Genomic DNA, 21,697 nt, shown 5'->3' with positions numbered 1-21,697 from the left:
CCCCCCCCCCCCCCCATACAAGTGGTTTTCACGTTGGAAACTTTACAAAAGCAAATAGTTCTCCCCTTCACAAGAAGGTTAAAAAGGGGGAGTGATCCTATTACAATGGCTGTGGTTCACCGCCAAAGGAGCTCCTGCCTCCGTGGAATCCGTTCCCAAATGCTTGGAAGTAAGAGACAGCCGCCCATATCAGCCGGATGAGCAATATCACCACAAACACTGTTCCCCCGAGATTGCATATTACCTGTCAAAACCCAACATGTCGGTCATCAACTAAGATCAGAATTTCCATCCATGGCTTCAGTTCCACCCAAATCTTAAGCTGAATGGATGGCTCCAACAACATTGGAACACCCCAGACAAGCATTGGCAGGTTATCTTAAGTTATAAAACCAACCAGAAGTATGATCAGAAGACAGGCATTACAAAAGCAATATACAGATTGGAGTCGGATTCTCCTGTTTTCATCTTATCCTCCAACTATCAATCTCTTCACAAACGATAATTCAGAAGCAAGTCTTGTAACTTTTAAGTGTTCATTCTACGAAGTTCATCATCACATGGACGACAAACAACCCTTTTACCCACATTATGTGAAATTCAATCCACTGAGTCCAGATCTTCTGATTCTGAAGCACACCATGAATATTCATAACGAAAAATGAATGAAACTTGAACTAATGCTATGATCGTTCAACCTCCTCCACAGGTAAGGATCCAAGTGACCAAGTAAACATACCTCAAGAAACGCTCTGGTTATGGAAAGTGAAGCCAATAGCAATATCCCATCAACTGCAAACGAAACCTGCATATATCCCAAGAATCTAAGTATTAAGCGTCAAACGACTATAACCAGACAAAATCATGACAAACAGACGGATAAAATGTGAAATTTGAATTGAGAACATAGACTGGTCGGGCTCAATATGGGATTCTCATACATAAAGTTCCCAACTTGAAGGAGAACGAGTAGCTTTAATGGAGAACTCACAAGTTGGGGCGACATTGCGGCGGGCAAGATGCGGCGGGAGGCCTTTTTGGCGCGCTTGGAGATTTTTCTGTACATGCTCCGTAAGAATCTGATCAGCAGATCGACGCTGCTCTCCGTCTCGTCTTCGCCGTCGCTGAACTCGTCGGCTTCGTCGTCGGGAACAACATCGTACTCGTACCCATCGAAGAACCGGTCGTCAGGTTCGTAACGCCTACGCGACTGAGAAGAAGAGACGAAGGTTTCGTCAGAAATCGGGAGGGATTCGACCGGGAAAACGACGAGAGGGGATGGGAGGGAGGACCTGAGGGCGGCGGATTGAAGCGACGCGGCGGTTCAGGCGGCGAAGGAGATGGAATCCGAGAGAAGGGAGAGGAGATGCAGCGATGGGTTTGTGTCGGACATTGATGAGAAGGGGAGATGATGATAAGGTTGTGGCTGCAGCCATTGGAGGGGAAGAAAGATGGAAGCAAAGAGTGAGTGGTGATTTTATTCATATGTAGAACATTGTCATTCTATTAAAATGGACTGTTTTTCACCGAATAAAACTAAGAAGAGCATTTCGAAATATCTATTAAAATAAGGGGCTATTTGGAAATTTCCTGCTTTTTAAATGGGGGGTTCGCGAGATTTTTTATCGCTGGCGCAACCGCATGACGAATTCGTTCGCCGTTTGAAACCACCTTTCACTTCGTAGAAGCTTCTCCTTGCAAACCCTATCGCCGCGGCCATTGCCACCGCCGCCGCAGGTCGCACCCGAAATCCGCCGCGTTTGGATCCTGTAAACAAAGAGGTTAGTACGCTTCGGAGTTCTCTGTTTTCTTCTCAGATTTTCCCGGAAAAGTTCCATCTTTGCTGTAGAGCGTTCCTTAGTTTACGCTTTCTTGCTTTCCGAGGAGTATGAAATGGGCTTCGCTAATACGACCCACGAATTTGTTTCGTTTCCCAATCGAAGCCAAGAATTCGGTCTCGCGTAAAGTGAAGGACTTTATGTGTCGATTTGCTTCCGTACAGTTGAATTCGTCGAACAAGTTCCTTTCTTATCGGGAAAGGAAAATTTGGAACTGGTGGGTTGATTTGTGGTTCTTGTAACATTACATGTTTGTCTGTGTTGAAGTGATGATTTTCTTGTTTGAGATTCGTCCAATTAAACATATGGATTTGGTTTTGCTGTTCGTTTCGTTTGTCGTTTAAAGTTTCTGAAAGGTGTCAGTGATGACTGTTGCTGTCCTTTTCTGTAGGTTCCGGTTATAAATTTACAGCCAATGAGATGGATTTGTCAGATGCGGTCATTGTGAAATCCGGCAGATTGAAATCTGTTGTTTGGAATGACTTTGATAGGGTGAGAAAGGGAGACACTTACCTTGCCATCTGCAGGCACTGTCAGAAAAGACTCAGTGGATCGAGCGCCAGTGGAACTTCGCATCTGAGGAACCATTTGATTCGGTGTAGGAAGATAACCAATCACGGGATAGCGGAATACTTTCTCGGCAGCGGAAAGAGGAAGGTGGAAAAGTATGCGCTTGCAAATATCGATCATGACCATGATGAGCAGAGGAAGGATGATGTGCTTAGTGTTGTGAATGTTAGGTACGAACATGAGCAGTCCAGAGACGATTTCACCGCGGTTGCAAGTGTGAGTCTGGATCAGAGACGGAGCAGATTTGATCTTGCCCGGATGATTATTTTACACGGATATCCTCTGACAATGGTCGAAGATGTTGGATTTCGTGTCTTTGTCCAAAATTTACAGCCTTTGTTTGAGCTCGTTGCATTCGAAGGAGTTGAATCTGACTGTATGGAAATCTACGCGAAAGAGAAACACAAGATTTTCGAATCACTGGATAAGTTGCCCGGAAAAATCAGTGTCAGTGTCGATGTATGGAATTCGTTAGAAGATGCCGAGTACTTGTGCTTGACAGCGCATTATATCGACGAAACATGGGGATTGAAACAGAGGGTTCTGAACTTCTTCGTGACGGATCCTTCTCATACGGGCGAAATGCATGCAGAGGTCATCATGACATGCTTAATGGAATGGGATATCGACCGAAAGCTGTTTTCCATGACTTCGAGCCATTCTCCTCCTTTCAGTGAAGAAGTGGCGAACAAGATCCGAGATCGGTTATCACAGAACAAGTTTCTCTACTGTAACGGGCAACTGTTCGATGTGAGCTGTGCGGTGAATGTCCTTAGTCAGATGGCTCAAGATTCTCTTCAGACTTCTAGCGAGATGATAATCAAGATTCGGGAGATGATTCGACATGTCAGAAGCTCGGAATCCTTTCAGGAGAAGTTCATCCGGTTGGCTGTTGAAGCCGGAGTCGGAAATGGGAGGAAACTATGTCTCGATAGCCCGACACAATGGGACACGACATGTACTATGCTCGAGATTGCTCTGGAGTACAAGAACGTGTTTTGCCTTATGAAAGAACAAGAACGAGATCCTCGTTACATGGCATATCCGTCTGTTTCGGATTGGGAGAGGCTCGGGATTTTCGTCGGATTCTTGAAACTCTTTGTGGAGGTCACCAATGTATTCACCAAGAGCAAATGCCAACCTGCCAATAAGTACTTCCCCGAGATATGCGATATACACCTTCGTCTGATCGAATTGAGCAAGAATCCCGACGATTTCATTAGCTCTATGGCTGTGAATATGAGAAAGAAGTTCGACGAGTTTTGGGAGAAAAGCAACCTGGCTCTGGCCATTGCTTCGATCTTGGACCCGCGATTCAAAATGAAGCTGATCGAGTATTATTACCCGCTACTGTACGGAGCTAGTGCTTCAGAGCTTATCGACGATATCTCCGAGTGCATCAAAGCTCTATACAACGAGCACACCGTAGGGTCACTGTTGGTTTCATCGGAACAAGCTTTCGATTGGCAGCAGCAGCAGCAGCAGCAATCGAACGGTGTTAATGGAAAAGGGTTTTCCGACAGACTGACGGAATTCGACAGGTACATAAACGATACCGAACCATGTCAAGACACGAAGTCGGATCTGGAAAAGTATCTAGAGGAGCCTCTGTTTCCGCGGAACTCAGATTTCGACATCCTTAACTGGTGGAGGGTTCATACGCCTCGGTACCCGATTCTCTCGATGATGGCACGCAATGTGTTGGCTGTGCCGATGTCAACTGTCCCGGCCGGACACGCCTTCGGGACGAGGTTAAGACAGGTTGATCAGAACTGGAGTTCGCTTCGGCCGAGTACTGTCCAAGCCTTGATGTGTGCTCAAGATTGGATCCGTAGTGAGCTTGAAAGCCGATAAAGAACGTTTCTTTTGGTTTCTATATTTGGTTCTTTGGTTTGTTTAATTCTAACCCGAGGCGTTTAGCTGTGTACGACCAAAAAAAAGGTATCATTTCTTGTATTGTACAGGAATCAAAAAAATAGTTCACGGTTTGGTGATAGAATTCTGGGTAAGAACAAAACCAGATAACATTGAAAGGTACAGAATGCCAATCTCTTCCGACAAAAGAGTTGAACCACAAAATTGCGGCTGTTCAATTAAAACCGGCAAGGGGGGTTTCGGAGAGAAATAATAGAATCCGATAATTTAAACTAACAAGAAAAACGAAATTACAGGAAAAAAAACAAAACAAAACATAATATAACACACTGAGTGCTGCTTTCATCTGGACTTGGACCCATCAACACTCTCAGTGTCTGATCATGTCTTCGTTCTGAGTGTCTCGACAGCACAGACCAAGAATCTGGACTGACCCCCTCAACACAAACCAAGAATGGCCGACAAGAACAGCTGATGTTGGATTTCCGAGAGTTACAAAAAATAATCTGGGGTCTTGCGAGTTGTCTCGGGCTCGATTTGACGGGGTGCTGGGTCGAATTGAAGGAAATTCTGTTCCATGTTCTCTCCGATCTCTAGGATTGCAGCCATGTTCCCGCACCGGTAGCAATAGTTTGGGGCACTAAATACAGTTACGACGTTCTTGTCCTGCAGACAGGAAGTAAGACTTTGTTAAGAACAGCGAGGAACTGGATTTAGGGGAGGGAAATGGAATGGGTACTTGGTCATACCTGACACCAATTAAATCCCTCCATGACAAGCTGATGAGCTCGGGATATCAGAGTGAGTCCATTATTGTGGTTAAACTGAGTAGCGATGTCCTGCCCAAAAGTGTAACCGGCACCACGAGGTGAGATTCCCCAGCCACAACGATCATCTGGGTCTGACCACAGCAGGTCACACATTGGTCCTTCGTGCGGAACCTAAAGGTGCAATAACCAGAAAACATTTTACTCAGATCAAGCATGGTGCCCGGAAGTCACTAAAACAGAGTTGTTTGGTCTGATTTGAAATGGTTTTCGATAATATAAAGAATGTGACTCACCTCCTGAATGCGGTCTAAGGCTCGGATATTGTCAAGTGAGTCTAGTGAAGGTGATAGTCCTCCGTGTAAACAGAAAACCTGTGGAATGGAGGTTTTAGCCAGTTGAAAAGGTTAGCAGATAATATCCAAATAAATGATTCAATTAGGCAGGCGAAGCTAGTGAGTACCTGACTCTCGATGAGAGCTGTGAGGGGGAGGTAGTCAAAAAGGTCTGTGAAGTACTTCCAGACGTTTGCATTTCCATATTTCCTCAGGCATTCATCATAAAATCCATACCTGAATGGGTAATGCAAAAGGAAAAATCAGCAGTCTTAGCTTAGAGAAGGCACTAGCCTACAAACAGTATAAGAAAAGGGATAAAACGCAATCATGTCATTAAGACCCACAAATAATGTTAGTGTGACATATGCTGGCTATTGAGCATCACAATTTGGGAGCATACAGTGCTCTGGTTTTCCTCAAAAGATGAGAGCATATACAAAGTTATCAAGAGAGGGTAATCTTACACTTGAGTGATTTGCCGGCTTTCATGATTCCCTCTTAGAATGGTGATCCTATCCCGGTACCGAACTTTCAGGGCTACCAAGAGTGTGACTGTCTCAACAGAATAATACCCACGATCTGCGGACACAGATAGCAACCATATGAATAAACTATCCGTGAAAAGGAACCAGAAAATTAGGACTGCAATATCATGAAGCCATCAACAAAAATGAGAGAAACGCCATTCTGTGACAAAAGAAATTGAAAGAAATCAATGATTGTTTGCCGTGTAACTCATCAAATTACGCATGAATGCTTTCACACTACAAAGGTCAAGGTAGTCATCTCTACTACTATAGTTAGCACCACCAAGAAATTAGAACCAATTAAATTCCAAATCCTAGGTATTTCAATAGCAAAGTCCACTTTTCTTTGGACGTAAATGGCAAAGTCCCTAGATAATAATTACAACATCGCAATCCTACCAAAAAAACTGAGAAATAATCACCTGTTGAATTGAACAACAAGCAACCATAAGCAACAATCCTCCATATAGGGCAACCACTCCAAAAGGATACAGCTAAAACAATCTACATCAGCTATGAGAATCATCGTAAGATCTGTATCGAAAAATTCCCAATTCCGGGAAAATCTAGCTCTAGGTATGAGAAAATAAAGTAAAGCAGATCCAATCTCACACAAACCAACAGATCTGTAAGACGAACAACTTAAGGTCAAAACCATGCCTGAAAACTGGAAAATGAGACTGTCAGAGCCGAAAAGCGAACAAGAGACGAACCTACATAATCGCCCATGAAAAGATAGTTCGTATCAGGCGCGGCGCCACCGATCCGGAAAAGCTCGAGGAGATCGTAGAACTGGCCGTGGATGTCGCCGCAGACGGTGACCGGACACTTCACCGGTTGAACGTTCCATTCCTCCACGAGAACTGCCCTCGCCTGATCGCAGAGCGTCTTCACCTCCGCTTCCGACAGCGGCTTACACTCCATCAACTGCTCGATCTGGCGGTCCAGATCTCCGGTCGCCGGCATCTTCCTTTCCGATTTCCCCAGCCACCTATCTCCGTCTTCCTCCTCTGGGATCTACCAAACAGGCGACCCGGATTATCTCAGACTCGGATCCGGATAATGATTCTCCACCTTCGTTTCTCGATTCGATCTATTCAACATCACTCGAAAACGAAATCCAAAAAGAAAAATCACATGAACTCGACTCTGCAAATGTATTAGACAATCGCTTTTTTTTTCTGGAAGATATTTAAAAAAAAATGTAGAAAAGGTAAATCGAGAGAGACGGCGGAGAAGAAGAAGAAAAGCGAGGCGTTTTTCAATTTTGGTGTAATTTTTATTTTATTTCCTGAACGTCTCAATAATTTTATTATTTGTTTTTTTTTGGATTGTCGGAGTTGAAAAGAGCTGGCTGATCTTTTTTTTTTTTTTTCCATCCCGCCTTCCCTCCGGTGGCCGCGCCGAGTCAAAGTCTATTGAGAAACTGACACGTGCCAAAACATTCCCCATATTATCACCTTATCACTTTATCCTCCAGTTGTAACCATCTTGGGCCCAATTAGGCCCATTGTGGATGAGCTACTCCGAATAGGCCCATTGATGGAAGACAAACCGGCCCAATATACATGGACGATGGAGCCCCCAAATTTATTTTTGGAGTCTTTATAATGCATAATATTAAAAAAAAAAATATTAATATTTAGTTTAGAATTTGTATACATTATAATGATTTTTTTATATGTCTATAGTTGTGATAAACAGATATTCATAAACATGCCAAATACAGAATACATATATTTTTTTTAACCAATAGAGGATACATATTGTTGTTGAGTTCTTTGTGTATTTTTAATTAAAAATGTACAAATCTTTCATCTAGCTTTAGACAAGTCTTCGCCATTACTTTAATTCTCCACAGACACACAAAAAAAAAAAAAAAGAGGCTTGGTTTTTCTTTAATTTGGTTGAAATATAAAATAATCAAATGTCACATTAATTACATTTATTGATTCCATTTTGAATTTGATAAATTAGAGGGTTGGGTTGTGACTTGTAATTGATTTTTGTTTATTAATATAAATTAGTTAAGTTGTGTTAGTGGTGTTATTAGTTTAAGATTGTTGAATATGTGGACTGATGGGCAGTCAGAAGACAAGTGAGAAAAGAAAGAGTAGTGGTTGGGCAATTAATCCGACCAAAAGTACCAAATAATCAAATTATAGTAAAAAGTCCAACATATAATAAATAATATATATCTATATATACTTGTACATCTATTCTTTCTTTTTTTCAGCTCAGCCATTTTGTTGAAAGCTTCAAAATTCATTTTATTATTTCAATCAAAAAAATATTTTATTGCATATATGGAATATTCCAAAACAATACCTGAAATTTTTAATTTTCATAAAATAAAATCTAAACTTTGTTTTTCACCAAATAAAACCTCAACTTCATTTTGTAGTAAAAAATAAACCCGGAACTTTATAATCTTTGTCTTTTTTAACTCTATTGTTGACGTGAGGTTTTCACATTCTACATGACAAGTCAATATTTTGATCGTATTTGACACATCATCGTCCACATGTCACGATATCCAAACGTCATGTCAGTAATACATAGGGTTAAAAAATGACAATGATTTATTAAAAAATGAAATTGAGTTTTTATTTGATAAAAATAAAGTTTATATTCTATTTTATGAAAATTGAGAAGTTTAGATATTGTTTTAAGATTTTCGCAAATATATACGAAAGTACAGTTTCCCAAAAGGAGAGACGTTTGTCATTTCTTTCTCTTTGTTTTTTCGAGATTCTATGTGTGAGTGTGTAATCATTCATAACTTTAAAGCCCAATATTTATCTTTTTATAAACAAAGGAAATAAATAAATAAATAAAGAGGAATGCGCATTAAATGATATATATATATATATGTGTCATACAAAACCAAAGAGAGAAACCTAGCGTACGATTAAAGAATACACTCATCCAAATGCTTTTAGGTGTATACGTACTCAATCAAGCAAGCCCTGGTGGTCGTCCCCAATTCCCCGCTCTCCTGTTTGTATCCACATATATCAAACTCCCATATAATTTTCCTTGCTTTACATCTTTTATTCATATATATATATATATATATATATATATATATATATATATAATTTAATGCGAGAAAATAATCTTGATATATTTGGTGTCAGTCAATGGCTTCGTCATGACGAGAAAAAACAGAATGAGGAAAAGAGGCCAATATCTAATAAAGAGTTAAAGTTTCCATAAGCAAAAGAGAGATTTTAACATATAAACGAAGAAAACATGCACACGTACGTGTATATATATACACACATATATACACACGCAAGTATGTGTATATATATGGGAAACGGATAAATTAACAAAAGTAGAGATTCGGAAAGCTCAAACCTGTTGTGTATGGGATCTGATCCACGAGGAACTTTTCTTTTGCTCCATGCGAAGTTACGATCTTCGAGTTTCGAAGGCTTATATGTAACGTCCGGGACCGTCTTCATCAGCTTCCTCGCAGTTGTCTCCTCCCTTCTACTGTATCCGTCGCCTTTTTGCAGTACAAAGGCCTCTATCATCATCGGAAAGATCATCGATCCGATCGCAAGTGCACTCAACAACACTTTTTTCCGAAGATAACGTCGGCTTCTCATGGATTTCATTGTTTGTTTCTCTTTTCTTTCTTCTTGTGCTTATTGTATTCGTGGGTCGGTCCAAGTAAATACACAAATATACATCCAAAAGCGGTTTTTGTTCAGTGTATATGTATATGTGTATATGCTTGTGTGTGTAGAGAGTGGGAGATAGAGAGAGAGAGGAGCAAAGCACTTTGATAAGTGCATGAGGGTTGATGTTATTTATAGGTTGAAGTGTTTATGATGTCTTTTTTATTAAATACCTACTTTCTTGAACCGTTGGGACGTCGAGGGACGATTAGTTCCTGTGCATGATGAATCCTATAATGTTCCGTAAAGTTTGGTAATTATCAACAAATAATTTCGTACATGGGTATTTGTGTTGTTTGAATAAATGTAAAATATACCCGACATATATCCGTAATATACGCAATATTCCATGTAATATAGTATAAGGCCCGGTATATATATATATATAATAAACTTTTAAGATATATGAGAAGGTTCGGACACGAATTGAAGTTTCTTGTTTGTGTATTTTCATGCAGTCTACGTACGACGTACCCATTCCGCACGTGCCAAAATACCCCCTCCCTTCTCTGTTTACATTTATCCCTTTCGTACCCAAAAGGCAGATTAAGTTAGCACCATTATACATGCATACATACAAATCACTATCGATTTATATTTATTGATAACAGACAGTACACCTCTACGTTACTGCGTGTGCGTGAATACATGATATTCCCCATGCATACACACATATATACATGTATATTTACTATGGGGAGCAATGTATGGCGGCTATACACATGTGTATATGTATGTATACGTGTGCGTGCGTGTGTGTGGATTGTGGAATAAAAAGCCTAATCGATCAAACAGTAAGATTCCAAGTTCGTGACTCTACAGCGAAGTTAAATGATCTCTGCCTAAATAAGCTTCTGTTTGAGAGGGAAGGGTTTTATGCCTTAATCAATTGGACCACCCTTTATATCTTAGGATTCATGCATGCAGAAGTATAATAAATAAAGATGACAATGACTTAAAAAAAGAATAGACAAAAAAAAAATTATGTTGATGCAACTCTAAAGCAGGTTCCTTTGGAATATATATATATATGTGTATCACACGCACATACATATATATCTATATATAGCAGCCATAATTGATCCATATAGTATATATATGGGTATATCATATGGTACACATTTCATATCATCCATGCCAATTTACAGTGATATATACATGCATGAATCTCACGTCAAATTGATTTGTCTCTTATATGGAAAAAAAACATTTGGCCCGAGAATCATATGCCTTTATACACTATATATATATATATATGATATTCGTATATATATAATGATCGATCGATAGACATAGGGTCCCCACACCATAGGAGATGAATCATATGCCCACTCAATCTCCCCAATAAATTATTTTCTTGTTCCAATATCACAATGCTTCTTTTTTGTTGTCCGGATTGCTTGTCCGGATTGCATGCCGTTCACTGATTGCAAATAAACTATGAACTCCGTGCCGTTTTTAAAAATTCTTGTTGACTATCTCGTCGTTCGTGGACAGATAGAAAAGGGCACTCTTCGAGTGGCGCATATAAGCTCCAAAGACCAACTTGCTGACATTCCGACGAAGCCATGGCCGCGACAGTTACTCACAGACTTGGGCATCATGATCGGAATCACCGTCTTACGGAAGGAAAAAGGAACTAATATATTCTATACATATTTCTACGCCCCATCCTTAGAACTTGCCTTGCCCGCTAGGTTTAATCTCGTCATTCTCCTTTGTATAAGGATCTGCAATACCTCTGCAATGCACGGCCGAACACATTCCTTCCTCTCTTTGTAATCTGTTATATTTTCGAACGCGATTTTGGTATTCGATCGCAGATGGGTTCGAGGCTCGAGTGGGACGTCTTCCTCAGTTTCCGAGGCGAGGACACGCGCCACACCATTACGGCGCGTATCTACGACGCGCTCAAGGAGCAGGTCAGTGTGTTCCGCGACAACGATGCCCTGAGACGCGGCGACGAGATCGCTCCGAGTCTTGTGGAGGCGATCGAGGACTCGGCGACCTCCGTCGTCGTCTTCTCCCGGAGGTACGCTGACTCTCACTGGTGCCTCGAGGAACTGGCCAAGCTCTGCGATCTCAGATCATCCCTTGGCCGGCCGATGTTACCCATCTTTTACGAGGTCGATCCCTCCCATATCCGCAAACAGAACGGCCATTTCGCCAAGGATTTCGAAGAGCACGAGAAAAGATTCGACGTGGAGAAGGTACAGAGATGGAGGAAAGCTATGAATTTAGTCGGCAATATCGCTGGGTTTATGTACAAGTACGCCATTTAGGTTTCTTCAAGCTTAATGTTATGTTTTCTTCTTCTTCGTCAAATCCCTGCATACATATCTTAACATTCAGATGTTTCGAAATGAAGCGTTGACAGAAATGACTCGGAAGATGACATCATAGAACGTGTTGTGAAGAGGGTATTAGCTGAACTGAGCAATACACCGGAGAAAGTGGGAGAGTACACGGTTGGGCTCGAGCCGCGACTGGGAAAGTTGATGAAGCTGCTGGACATGGAATCCAATTCTGACGTTCAAGTTCTTGGGCTCTACGGCATGGGTGGCATTGGCAAGTCAACCCTTGCAAAGGCCCTATACAACAAGATCGTGGGTAATTTCAAGCACCGAGTTTTCTTGTCAAATGTTAGAGAAAGATCATCAGAACAAGATGGTATGATCTCCCTGCAAAAAATATTAGTCAATGAGCTGTTCCATGGCATCCCTCAAATCGATGATGTCAACAGTGGCAAAGACTTGATAAAAGAAAGAGTCCATGACAAGAAGATTCTTGTGGTTTTAGATGATGTTGATCATGTAAATCAGGTTGCTTCACTGATTGGAGAAAGAAGATGGCATGGTGAAGGAAGTGTACTTGTCATCACCACCAGAGAGGAAAATATTTTGAGTCTGTTCAATGTCGACCGACACTACGAGGTCAGTTGCTTGGACGAGTCAGAGGCATTGAAGCTATTTAGTTACCATGCACTACGGAAAGAGAAACCGACAGATAGACTATTGCAGTTGTCCAAGGATATTGTCTCATGGACAGGACATTTGCCATTGGCTTTGGAAGTGTTTGGTTCTCTTTTGTATGACAAGAGGGAGGAAAGGGAATGGCGAGCTCTGTTGGAGAAGCTGAAAAATATCCAACCAAAAAATCTTCAAGATGTCCTGGCAGTGAGTTACCACACTTTGGACAATGAAGAACAGTGTGTGTTTCTCGACATTGCTTGTCTCTTTATCAGAATGGAGATAACAAAAGAAGACATCATAGACATTCTGAAAGGATGCGGGTTTAACGCAGAGGCAGCACTCAATGTCCTGAAACAGAAATCTCTTGTCAAGATCATGGAGGATGATACTCTGTGGATGCATGATCAGATTAGAGACATGGGAAGGACAATTGTCCTAAATGAAAACATTACTAATCCTGGAATGCGAAGTAGGCTCTGGAATCGTGCTGAGATTATGACTGTCTTGAGGAAGAGAGAGGTATGAGCAATTAGATTGATGAATAACGTTTTTTTTTAACATTTGTGTTTTGACTCTGTACTGGAATAGCAGGGAACAAGATCCATCCATGGGATTGTATTTGATTTCAAGAAGAAGTTTGTGAGAGACCCGAGTGCGGATGAAATAGCATTGAGGAAACTCCAGGCCAAGCCCAACATCTGCTCAGTGTTTGATTACCTGAGGACGAGATTTAGAAAACGCCGGCCTGAGGAAAAACCAGAAAATGATGAGATCTGCATTAGTGTAGAGCCTTTTAAAGAAATGACTAATTTGAGTTTGCTTCAGATTAATCACGTGAAACTGGAAGGCAAGCTTAAACTTCTCCCACCTGAACTCAAGTGGTTACAGTGGAAAGGATGCCCTTTGGAAAAGCTTCCTTCAGATTTCCATGGAGGGCAACTCTCTGTTCTTGATCTTTCAGAAAGTAGAATAAGACAAGTCTGTGGTTTGAGCAGCAAAGGGGTACGCTTTGTTATTCCCATTATAACATGGAGAGAGTTTATATTCCACTTATTATCTTAACTGCTAAAAGATCATACCACAACAAGAATTCTTTCTGGCTTTCAGGTGGCTGAGAGCTTGAAGGTTGTGAATTTGCGTGGCTGCCACAGTTTAGAGATGGTTCCTGATTTATCAAAGCAAAAGGCACTGGAGAAGCTTGTCCTTGAACGGTGCAATCGTCTGGTGAAGATTCATAAATCTGTCGGTAATCTGAGAACATTGCTCCACCTGAATCTCGGAAATTGTCCTAACCTTTCTGAATTTGTTACGGATGTTTCTGGTCTGAAGCATCTAGAAAACCTTATCCTCTCCGGTTGTTCAAAGCTGAGAGAGTTGCCAGAAAACCTCGGTGACATGCAATGTCTGAAAGAGCTTCTAGTGGATGAAACTGCCATTACAAAGTTACCCGAATCTATATTCCGTCTTGAAAGCCTTGAAATGCTAAGCCTGAAGGGTTGCAGATCTATAAAAGGGCTACCAGTATGCATTGGAACATTGATATCTCTGAAAGAACTAAACCTTAATGACACTGCACTGCAGGATCTGCCAAGTTCAATTGGACATTTGAAAAATCTTCAGAGGCTGAGTTTGATGCGGTGTGCATCGCTTCATATGATCCCCGACACTATCGGTGAGCTTATATCGTTGAAGGAACTATTCATCAACGGTAGCGGAGTGAAGGTGCTACCTTTCTGCCTCGGTTCCTTGCCATGTTTGGCTGACTTGTCAGCGGGAGAATGTAAATTGCTGAAACAGCTGCCTGGTTCAATCGGGGGATTAAACTCTCTTTCTCAACTTCAGTTGGATAGAACACCGATCGAAAATCTACCGGAAGAGATATGTGACTTGCCCTTCATTCGCAGACTTGAGTTGAGGAATTGCGAATTTCTCAGCTTTCTCCCCGAGTCGTTTGGAAACATGGACACACTCCACGGATTATACCTCGAAGGATCTAACATTGAGGAATTGCCAGAGTCTATAGGCAAGCTGGAAAACCTTGTGATACTCCGAATGAACAAATGTAGAAGGCTCCGGAAGCTTCCGGAATCATTTGGAGACTTGAAGTCTCTTCACCATCTTCACATGCAGGAAACTCCTGTCATAGAGTTGCCTGAAAGCTTTGGAAAGCTCTCAAACCTAATGGTCCTGAAAATGCTCAAGAAGCCTCTTTTCAGAAGTCTCAGCAACAATGTCTCCGAGGCTGCAAGTCCAGGCAGAGAACCTCGGTTTGTAAAACTGCCAAACTCTTTCTCAAATCTATCCCTTCTCGAAGACCTAGATGCTCGTAGTTGCAGAATATCGGGCAATCTCCCGGATGAATTTGAGAAACTGTCCTCTCTGAAGAGCTTGGATCTGCGCAATAACTATATTCACAGCCTGCCGTCTAGCCTCAAGGGATTATCTAATCTCAGAGAGCTTTTGTTGTATGACTGCCAAGAGCTTAGGTCTCTTCCCTGTCTTCCATCAAGCCTGGAGAAGCTGGACCTGACCAACTGCTTCTCACTGGAACGTATAGATGACATCTCAAATCTGGAGTTGTTGCACTATCTCAGTCTCACAAACTGCCAGAGAGTTGTCGACATTCCAGGTCTCGAGCGCTTGAAGGCCCTGAAACGGCTGTACCTGGCTGGCTGCAACGCTTGCTCCATTGCAATAAAGAGAAGACTTTCCAAGGTGATTCCTCACTTTCACACGACCTTAATTCCATCTGGGTTTTGTTGAATCCTTTTGTAAAACCTGTCTGAATCCTTTGTCACAGGTTTATCTGAGAAACCTGAGGAATCTTAGCATGCCCGGAAGCAGGATCCCGGATTGGTTCTCACAGGACACCGTCACATTCTCAGCCCACCCGAACAGAGAACTCAGAGGCGTAATTCTGGCTGTTGTGGTGGCTCTTAACCACGGAAGTTCAGATGATTACCAATTGCCATCTGTGGTGGGAATTCAAGCCCAAGTCCTCAAACTTGACCTGCCCTTATACACCCACACGTTGCAGCTCTTTGGAGTGCCCAGAACGAACCGAGATCAACTCCATATTTGCCGGTACCCTGCGTTTCATCCAATGGTTGCATCCTTGAAAGACGGTTACAAGATACGGGTGATAAAAAAAGATATGCCATTCAAACTCGGTGTCGAGCTAAAGATGCATGGGATTCATCTGGTTTACGAGGATGATGATGATTACAAAGGAGATGAACATCTACTGAACGAGACACAGCAAACGGTTTCACAGAAACTTGCCAACTTCTACAGATCATTCGAAGAAGGTGAAGATTCTGAATCTACACCTACATGATCAACTGCCGAAAATCAAAGAGGAAAAACCCTAGAAGAGGTTGTCCATATGTGAAAGTGAAACACTGTCATTGAAGAAAATATCAAAACATTCCTAAAGTTGTATTACAAAACTCAAGCTTTACTTGCATACCAGAAAGTGTTGTGGTATTAAAACCGAGAGTTGCTTTGTGATCTCGCCATGGATACACCAGACATTGCAACTGTCCGTCTCTTTCTTATGTAAATTGCTGTTCCACTGATAAGCAACATTCCCACCATAATTCCCTGTCCATGTTTTTGCATTATCCATTTTAGCCGAAATGTATCATTCACATCCAAGATCAGTAAAAATAAAAGAAAAATTCACGTTAAGTGCTGATCTGAACATTTCCATACCTCAAAAACCAATGACTGATAATTCCTCCACATCTGCCCTCGGGACACAACTTCTGTAAGTGATATCAGTTTGAGATCTCCATTTCGATGGTGGTGAATCGTCCAGTAAGTTTCTGGGTTTTGTCGGCATGGAAATGTCATGTTCATCATGCGGAAGAACATCCGAATTCACGCTACCAAGGGATGTTTCGAGAGTGGATCGACCATTTTGAGTGTTACCTTTCGTGATCTCTATACATTTGAAAGGAATGCGATAGCCGGTTTCACTGCAACGATATTTCTCGCTGTTCTAAAGAAATAATTCAAACAGATAAGGAATCAGTCATCAACCCTCCAATAGACAATACTAGAGAAAAGACCAAGAAACAGAAACCGAATCACGAAGAGCGACAGAAGAAATAAATCATGCTCTTCATTCGAATCTTCCAGTCCAGCAAAGGGATTCAAAGTCTAGAACTCCGAAATGGAAACCCAGCCAGCTAGTTGACGCAACCTAAATTAAACAATCTCAGACCAAATCCTAAGAGCGCTTAAACCCTAAAACTTTGCTCTTTTCCAGTTAAAATTAATGTCCTTTGTGATCATAATGCATTCGAGTAACGAAAGCTTTGACACTGATTCTAAAAACTCGTGACTAAATATCAAGAAAAACTCAGTGGGAGATGCAGGCATTAACGTTGGTCTTCTGAGATGGTTATGATCAGAATGGTATCCCGCGATCAAGACAACTGGCGATTCAAATCCAATGTCAATACAGTGCCGATGGCCATGGGTACATAAGAAATCGAAGGTATGAACAGAATAATTTGATTATTTCCACTCTAGATTCAAGACTCCATCAAATTCATCAGGGAAGAGCCACATCATATAAATCAAATTGGAAAGAAAAAAAAAACCACAACAAATAGCAGAAAATTAAGCAAACCCGATTGACAAGTAAGGCTGATAAAGGCGAAGATGGGACGAAGCATGAACCTTTTCAGAGTAGATGCACGAAAAACAAGGATCGGAAGGAGAGCACTCGAAAGTGACATTGCTTCCTCGAGGAGTTTCTTTGAAACCCAGTAGAGATCTACGACCAACGCTCTGTTGATGTAGAATGAAAAACAGTGTTCGTGGGCTGCGGCGCCAAAAGAGACTGATATTGAAGCTGTACAGATGAAGATGATGAAGAAGAACCGTGAAAGGCTTAGAGGAGCCATTTTTGCTCTCCCTTCGTCGCCCTCGCCGTTTTCGTGGAGAAGAAAGGAGAAGATTCGCAGAAAAGCCCCAATATTATAGTTATTTATGTATTCACCCTTTTTCTAAACAAAGTAGGAAAAATTCGAATTTGAAATGCTATATATGTTTTGTATCTATTTCACCGGTTGACTATCAAATGTTACTCATATCTAGTGAGATTGGTGGGGAGATGGGTCTAGAGCTCTTGCAGGATAATGCCCATAGAGAAGCAGACATTATTATCTTACCATAAATCTCTCTCTCTCTCTGCCTTAAGCTTTGTTGGATGCTAAATCTCTCTCTCTCTCTGCCTTAAGCTTTGTTGGATGCTTGAATTCCAATAATCGTATGACAATGAATGAGAAGACTTACCACATATGGTGTGAGTGGTTGAGGTAGCCAAAAAAAGAAAAGAAAAGATGCCATTTTCAGCACTTCCACTGCCCAAAAGAGGACAACCTTTCCACAAGTTACTCACCATCTTGTTTGTTGAAGATCAATGGAAATTCGTCGAAATGATCGGTGGTAAGACCATGTTTATCCGCCATGTTCTTCAGACATTCATAAACATGGCACATTGATGGTCTCTCCTTTGGCCTGGAGACAACGCAGCTACATGCAGTTTTCAGAAACTGCATTATCTCGTCATCATAGCCCCTGCCAAAAATGTTTCTGTCAATGGCCTCTTTGCTTCTACCGGTGCTCAAAAACTGGCTGACCCAATCCACCAAACTCCCTTTAAACCCTTCCTCTCCATTGATGGCAGAGAGAGGCTTTTGCCCCGTGACCAGTTCCAGAAGCACGATCCCGAACCCGTACACATCTCCTTTCAAGGACGTGACCTTTGTGCTCGAGTACTCTGGAGCCATGTAACCTAACTCCCCTAGATCACCATTGTTGAACGAGCTATCGTCTTTTGAATCACGAGATGCAGCCACCAGCCTTGCCAGCCCGTAATCCGTAACTCGAGCGTCAAGATCTTCGTCGAGGAGAATCACATTGGAGCTAATGTATTGATGGGTATATGGCGGTTGGCAGCCATGGTGCAGCCATGCTAGCCCTCTGGCTGCGCCTACACTGATCCTAAGCCGCGCTGGCCAATCCAAACCGCCTCCATGGCCGTGCAATTGAGAGTAGAGTGTTCCATTGGGCATGTGCTTGTAAACCAGCAATCTCTCATCTTCCACGACACAAAAACCTAAAAGTGGAACCAGATTCGGATGCCTGAGTTGACCTAACCGGTTCATCTCCGACCTGAACTGTTTCTCTCCAAGCCCACAACAGCTAAGCCTCTTGACCGCAAGAGCTGATCCATCAGGTAAAACAGCTTCGTACGAGACGCCAGTTCTCGTGGAAACAACTAAATTCCCAGAATTGAAATTGTTCGTCGCCGCCATTAAATCAGCCAACTTGATCTTCACAATGGGTTTCTGAAACAAAGTTACCTGAACGAGCTTGTGTGATCTCAGTAAATCGATCCAGTCACCATCTTCCTTCGATTTTCCGACGCCGTAACCCTTCTTCTTCCTGCCACCTTCTCTGATGAAGAACCACCACAGTATCGCAAAACCCACGACCAGTGACCCAACAGCGCCGATAATTCCGGCGACAATGATAATTGTTAGGTTTTTACCGCTCAACGAGCCACATCCCGACAAGGGTTTTCCGCAAAGTCCGTGATTTCCGCTAAAGTCTCCTTCTTCGAACTTCGAAAGCTCCGACGGGATCGGACCTGAGAGATCGTTGTCGGCGAGGGAAAGACGCCTGAGTCTGTCCAACCGACTGAGCTCCGTTGGGATCGAACCGGAGAGCTTATTGTCGTTAAGAGCCAGGCTGTTAAGGAACTTGCAATCCACGATCTGGGCCGGGATCGAACCGCCTAGTTTGTTGCCGGACAGATCCAGAGTGACGAGGTATGGCAGCCACGAGCAGATTTGGGAAGGAATCGGACCTGAAAGATCATTGTCGGAGAGATCCAGGGACTGCAAACTTCGACAGAACTTGAGCGACTCGGGGATCTGACCCGCAAGCTGCATGGACTGGAGCTGCAGAGAGATGATGCGATTCTCCTTCTCGTTCCAGCAAGAGACACCGGTCAGCTTGCAAACCGACACAGCCGACGAGCTCGAGTTGGAGAAGGACCAGCCACTGAGTCGACCCGACGGGTCTTTGAGCGAGTTCTTGAGGCCTTCGAGGCACAGTACATCGTCTTCAAGAGAAGAACACGGAAATGGGCTAACAAGTATAAGAAGACAAAAAAAGGTGAAGAAGATCGTCTCCTTCATGATGGCTACGGGTCAATTCTCAAGGGTTCCCTACAGAGAAGTAAGTACAAACTGCTTCTATGGCGGAAATACGGCCATTGACAGTGCAGAAGGCACCGCTGACGAAAATAAATTTTGTTCTTTTCTTTAATAATAACTTTTCTCCGGGAAAGAATCACACCACAAAACGACGCCGTCAAAGCCAGATTGTGGGGAAGATGAAGATCATCGCCGTTTCATACAAACTCAGGTTTCGATCGAGAAAGAAAGCAGAGTATTCATACACTCAGCACTTTCTTTATAAAGGCTCATTGGATTTGTTGAAGCAGTAAGTAATCTCCCTATAACTGTTTTAGGAACAAAAAAAACACGTGCAAGTTAAAAGTTTGCGACAGAATCAGAACCGAGAGGCCATTAATTTGAGGCCTAATTTATTAAATGGACTTAATTTCCATCACTCTTTATGTGGGGCCCATGGGCTTCATCGACAGTATTTTTTACCGCATTTGGGCCTCAAAATGTTTTTTTTTTTTTTTTGTAAAATTAGGATGCGGGGTATCAATCAAGTCGGGCCAAGGAAATGATCAAAAAGGGGTTTGTGAATTTAATATTAATGGGCCCATAAAGTGAAAAAGGATCTGATTCGAGTGATGGGTTTTGGAGAAAGTCCACACTTTCAAGGAAGCCCAATTAAAGTAACTGAAAGCTGACTCTTTTTTACTTCTCTGAATCATTCACTGTTGTTTTTTTCTTTATTACAATCCGACAAAGAAAATACAATGGACGATAACCAAATTGAAGTCCCCCGACATCGTGGGAAATGAATTAGTCACGTGCACGATATAAATCCAACATAACCCCACTTCACTAAATCACGTTTGACTTTCATGCAAAGTCCACGTTTTCCAATTCAAAATAAAAATTAATTAATTCAAAGCGAGAACATTAGGAAAAAGCAACCGTCTCTTCCCTAAAAAAACCCATTGAGTTTATGCTTACCATATTATATTAGATTTCACACACACACAATATTCATAACTTGGGGGGAAATACAAGCGATTCCTACGAGGCCTACTTTACACAAGGACACTAAACAGCACGCAGTTCCTGTAGGAACTCGAACATAGCCGTGATTATCACCGCCGGGAGGAGAGCGAGCCACACTGAGAACTACCTGCCGTTTTTGCTTTATTTTCTCTCTCCATAACATAGAGAGAGAGAGAGATATACATTCGTACGACGAAAACGGCAGCACATCCTCAGTTCCTTAACACATCTGATAATTATACAATTATATAATATTAGCAGTAGCATTGTTCTCAAGCGTCGACGGGGTTGGGCTCGTCGGAAGACGACGGCGATGAAGGCATCGCCAGGCTGAGGAACAGCTCCGGCGGCCGGTCGTTGAGGCTGAGGTCAGATATTCTCAGAACCGGAGGTTGGAACATTCGGATAGGCGTCTGGGAAGATTCTCCGATCACCGGAAAAACCATCGGCTTCTCCTGACGGGAAATGGTTACGGAATCGATGGTTATGTCGAACAAGCTCGATCCACGGCGGCGGCGGTTGTTTAGGCAGTTGAGCCGGAGAAAGTATTTCTGAGCGTGACTCGCCACCTGAGTTGGCGTCCGAGTTACGACGTAGTTCCTGGAGATCGCTCTCCAATCGCCTTTCCCTAACTCATCCAGTCCCCGCAGGAAGCGCATGTGCTCTTCCTCCGTCCATGGATTCCCTGCACACAAAAAAACACTTTTTTTTAAAAAAAATCCGTCGTAAATAAAAAAAACTACTACACGTAAGAAAGAAAGAAAGGAAAGACACGATGGAGAAGAGATGTATACGCGATGTACCACGCATTCGACGGCGATTTTTCCGGGAGGCGGAGCGATGAACGGCGGCGTCGGAGACGTAGCCCCCAATTC

At 42.4% G+C, this 21,697-nt stretch overlaps 7 protein-coding genes and 1 long non-coding RNA gene across 12 annotated transcripts; 2 read left to right on the top strand and 6 right to left on the bottom strand.

Annotated features, from left to right (window-relative positions):
- Nucleotides 1–6: 6 nt before the first annotated feature.
- LOC104822080 lies at nucleotides 7–1,467 on the bottom strand. Its single transcript, XM_010553177.2, has 4 exons — nucleotides 1,293–1,467; nucleotides 992–1,210; nucleotides 740–805; nucleotides 7–244 (listed from the first exon to the last, which is right to left on the bottom strand). The coding sequence occupies exons 1-4, from the start codon at nucleotides 1,434–1,436 to the stop codon at nucleotides 101–103; spliced, it is 573 nt and encodes a 190-aa protein (XP_010551479.1). The 5' UTR covers nucleotides 1,437–1,467; the 3' UTR covers nucleotides 7–100.
- Nucleotides 1,468–1,638: 171 nt separating this feature from the next.
- On the top strand, nucleotides 1,639–4,588 carry LOC104822078 (zinc finger BED domain-containing protein RICESLEEPER 1-like). 3 transcript variants are annotated; one of them, XM_010553175.2, is made up of 3 exons: nucleotides 1,639–1,781; nucleotides 1,944–2,055; nucleotides 2,230–4,588. In XM_010553175.2, the coding sequence occupies exon 3, from the start codon at nucleotides 2,259–2,261 to the stop codon at nucleotides 4,260–4,262; it is 2,004 nt and encodes a 667-aa protein (XP_010551477.1). In that variant the 5' UTR covers nucleotides 1,639–1,781; nucleotides 1,944–2,055; nucleotides 2,230–2,258; the 3' UTR covers nucleotides 4,263–4,588. The 3 variants fall into 3 exon arrangements, with proteins under 3 accessions (XP_010551477.1, XP_010551476.1, XP_010551474.1); XM_010553174.2 differs by having other exon boundaries at nucleotides 1,888–2,055; XM_010553172.2 differs by lacking the exon at nucleotides 1,944–2,055.
- Nucleotides 4,415–7,201, bottom strand: LOC104822079 (serine/threonine-protein phosphatase PP2A-2 catalytic subunit-like). Its single transcript, XM_010553176.2, has 6 exons — nucleotides 6,629–7,201; nucleotides 5,853–5,967; nucleotides 5,514–5,622; nucleotides 5,347–5,424; nucleotides 5,033–5,224; nucleotides 4,415–4,949 (listed from the first exon to the last, which is right to left on the bottom strand). Exons 1-6 carry the CDS (start codon nucleotides 6,879–6,881, stop codon nucleotides 4,776–4,778), a joined length of 921 nt encoding a protein of 306 aa, XP_010551478.1. The 5' UTR covers nucleotides 6,882–7,201; the 3' UTR covers nucleotides 4,415–4,775.
- Nucleotides 7,202–11,046: 3,845 nt separating this feature from the next.
- On the top strand, nucleotides 11,047–16,115 carry LOC104822077 (TMV resistance protein N-like). Of its 2 annotated transcripts, XM_010553170.2 has the most exons (6): nucleotides 11,048–11,301; nucleotides 11,428–11,873; nucleotides 11,973–13,095; nucleotides 13,168–13,578; nucleotides 13,684–15,291; nucleotides 15,377–16,115. In XM_010553170.2, the coding sequence occupies exons 2-6, from the start codon at nucleotides 11,428–11,430 to the stop codon at nucleotides 15,911–15,913; spliced, it is 4,125 nt and encodes a 1,374-aa protein (XP_010551472.1). In that variant the 5' UTR covers nucleotides 11,048–11,301; the 3' UTR covers nucleotides 15,914–16,115. The 2 variants fall into 2 exon arrangements, with proteins under 2 accessions (XP_010551473.1, XP_010551472.1); XM_010553171.2 differs by having other exon boundaries at nucleotides 11,047–11,873; nucleotides 11,982–13,095.
- Nucleotides 13,081–13,744, bottom strand: LOC104822076. Its single transcript, XR_773137.1, has 3 exons — nucleotides 13,656–13,744; nucleotides 13,445–13,556; nucleotides 13,081–13,321 (listed from the first exon to the last, which is right to left on the bottom strand). It is a non-coding gene; the product is annotated as an uncharacterized LOC104822076 (long non-coding RNA).
- Nucleotides 15,928–17,492, bottom strand: LOC104822186. The gene is made up of 4 exons (XM_010553333.1): nucleotides 17,266–17,492; nucleotides 16,510–16,574; nucleotides 16,291–16,403; nucleotides 15,928–16,179 (listed from the first exon to the last, which is right to left on the bottom strand). The coding sequence occupies exons 1-4, from the start codon at nucleotides 17,490–17,492 to the stop codon at nucleotides 16,063–16,065; spliced, it is 522 nt and encodes a 173-aa protein (XP_010551635.1). The 3' UTR covers nucleotides 15,928–16,062.
- Nucleotides 17,493–17,838: 346 nt separating this feature from the next.
- On the bottom strand, nucleotides 17,839–20,095 carry LOC104822075 (probable inactive receptor kinase At1g27190). The gene has a single exon (XM_010553169.1). The coding sequence runs from the start codon at nucleotides 19,794–19,796 to the stop codon at nucleotides 17,982–17,984; it is 1,815 nt and encodes a 604-aa protein (XP_010551471.1). The 5' UTR covers nucleotides 19,797–20,095; the 3' UTR covers nucleotides 17,839–17,981.
- A 626-nt stretch (nucleotides 20,096–20,721) lies between these two features.
- Nucleotides 20,722–21,687, bottom strand: LOC104822074 (transcription factor MYB1R1). 2 transcript variants are annotated; one of them, XM_010553168.1, is made up of 2 exons: nucleotides 21,626–21,687; nucleotides 20,722–21,507 (listed from the first exon to the last, which is right to left on the bottom strand). In XM_010553168.1, the coding sequence occupies exons 1-2, from the start codon at nucleotides 21,630–21,632 to the stop codon at nucleotides 21,095–21,097; spliced, it is 420 nt and encodes a 139-aa protein (XP_010551470.1). In that variant the 5' UTR covers nucleotides 21,633–21,687; the 3' UTR covers nucleotides 20,722–21,094. The 2 variants fall into 2 exon arrangements, with proteins under 2 accessions (XP_010551470.1, XP_010551469.1); XM_010553167.1 differs by having other exon boundaries at nucleotides 21,617–21,683.
- Between the last annotated feature and the right edge of the window lie 10 nt (nucleotides 21,688–21,697).

The sequence above is a fragment of the Tarenaya hassleriana genome, unplaced genomic scaffold (assembly GCF_000463585.1).
Source record: "Tarenaya hassleriana unplaced genomic scaffold, ASM46358v1 Cleome35, whole genome shotgun sequence".
In the NCBI taxonomy this organism is placed as follows: Eukaryota; Viridiplantae; Streptophyta; class Magnoliopsida; order Brassicales; family Cleomaceae; genus Tarenaya; species Tarenaya hassleriana.
The sequence above is the reverse complement of the archived record's forward strand: the minus strand, read 5'-3'. Positions and strand labels throughout refer to the sequence as shown.

What these genes read in the sequence shown, in the direction of transcription:
- LOC104822080 (XM_010553177.2), bottom strand. Translation starts at nt 1,436, where the DNA reads ATGGCTGCAGCCACAACCTTATCATCATCTCCCCTTCTCATCAATGTC. An exon ending in CCGCAATGTCGCCCCAACTT is followed by an intron (nt 806 to 991) that starts GTGAGTTCTCCA and finishes GGATATATGCAG; the next exon opens with GTTTCGTTTGCAGTTGATGG. An exon ending in TAACCAGAGCGTTTCTTGAG is followed by an intron (nt 245 to 739) that starts GTATGTTTACTT and finishes GGGTTTTGACAG; the next exon opens with GTAATATGCAATCTCGGGGG.
- LOC104822078 (XM_010553172.2), top strand. Translation starts at nt 2,259, where the DNA reads ATGGATTTGTCAGATGCGGTCATTGTGAAATCCGGCAGATTGAAATCT.
- LOC104822079 (XM_010553176.2), bottom strand. Translation starts at nt 6,881, where the DNA reads ATGCCGGCGACCGGAGATCTGGACCGCCAGATCGAGCAGTTGATGGAG. An exon ending in TTTCATGGGCGATTATGTAG is followed by an intron (nt 5,968 to 6,628) that starts GTTCGTCTCTTG and finishes CTGTGTCCGCAG; the next exon opens with ATCGTGGGTATTATTCTGTT. An exon ending in CAGCTCTCATCGAGAGTCAG is followed by an intron (nt 5,425 to 5,513) that starts GTACTCACTAGC and finishes TCCATTCCACAG; the next exon opens with GTTTTCTGTTTACACGGAGG.
- LOC104822077 (XM_010553170.2), top strand. Translation starts at nt 11,428, where the DNA reads ATGGGTTCGAGGCTCGAGTGGGACGTCTTCCTCAGTTTCCGAGGCGAG. An exon ending in CTGTCTTGAGGAAGAGAGAG is followed by an intron (nt 13,096 to 13,167) that starts GTATGAGCAATT and finishes CTGGAATAGCAG; the next exon opens with GGAACAAGATCCATCCATGG. An exon ending in GTGGTTTGAGCAGCAAAGGG is followed by an intron (nt 13,579 to 13,683) that starts GTACGCTTTGTT and finishes TCTGGCTTTCAG; the next exon opens with GTGGCTGAGAGCTTGAAGGT.
- LOC104822186 (XM_010553333.1), bottom strand. Translation starts at nt 17,492, where the DNA reads ATGGCTCCTCTAAGCCTTTCACGGTTCTTCTTCATCATCTTCATCTGT. An exon ending in ATGTATAGAGATCACGAAAG is followed by an intron (nt 16,404 to 16,509) that starts GTAACACTCAAA and finishes GACAAAACCCAG; the next exon opens with AAACTTACTGGACGATTCAC. An exon ending in ATCAGTCATTGGTTTTTGAG is followed by an intron (nt 16,180 to 16,290) that starts GTATGGAAATGT and finishes AAACATGGACAG; the next exon opens with GGAATTATGGTGGGAATGTT.
- LOC104822075 (XM_010553169.1), bottom strand. Translation starts at nt 19,796, where the DNA reads ATGAAGGAGACGATCTTCTTCACCTTTTTTTGTCTTCTTATACTTGTT.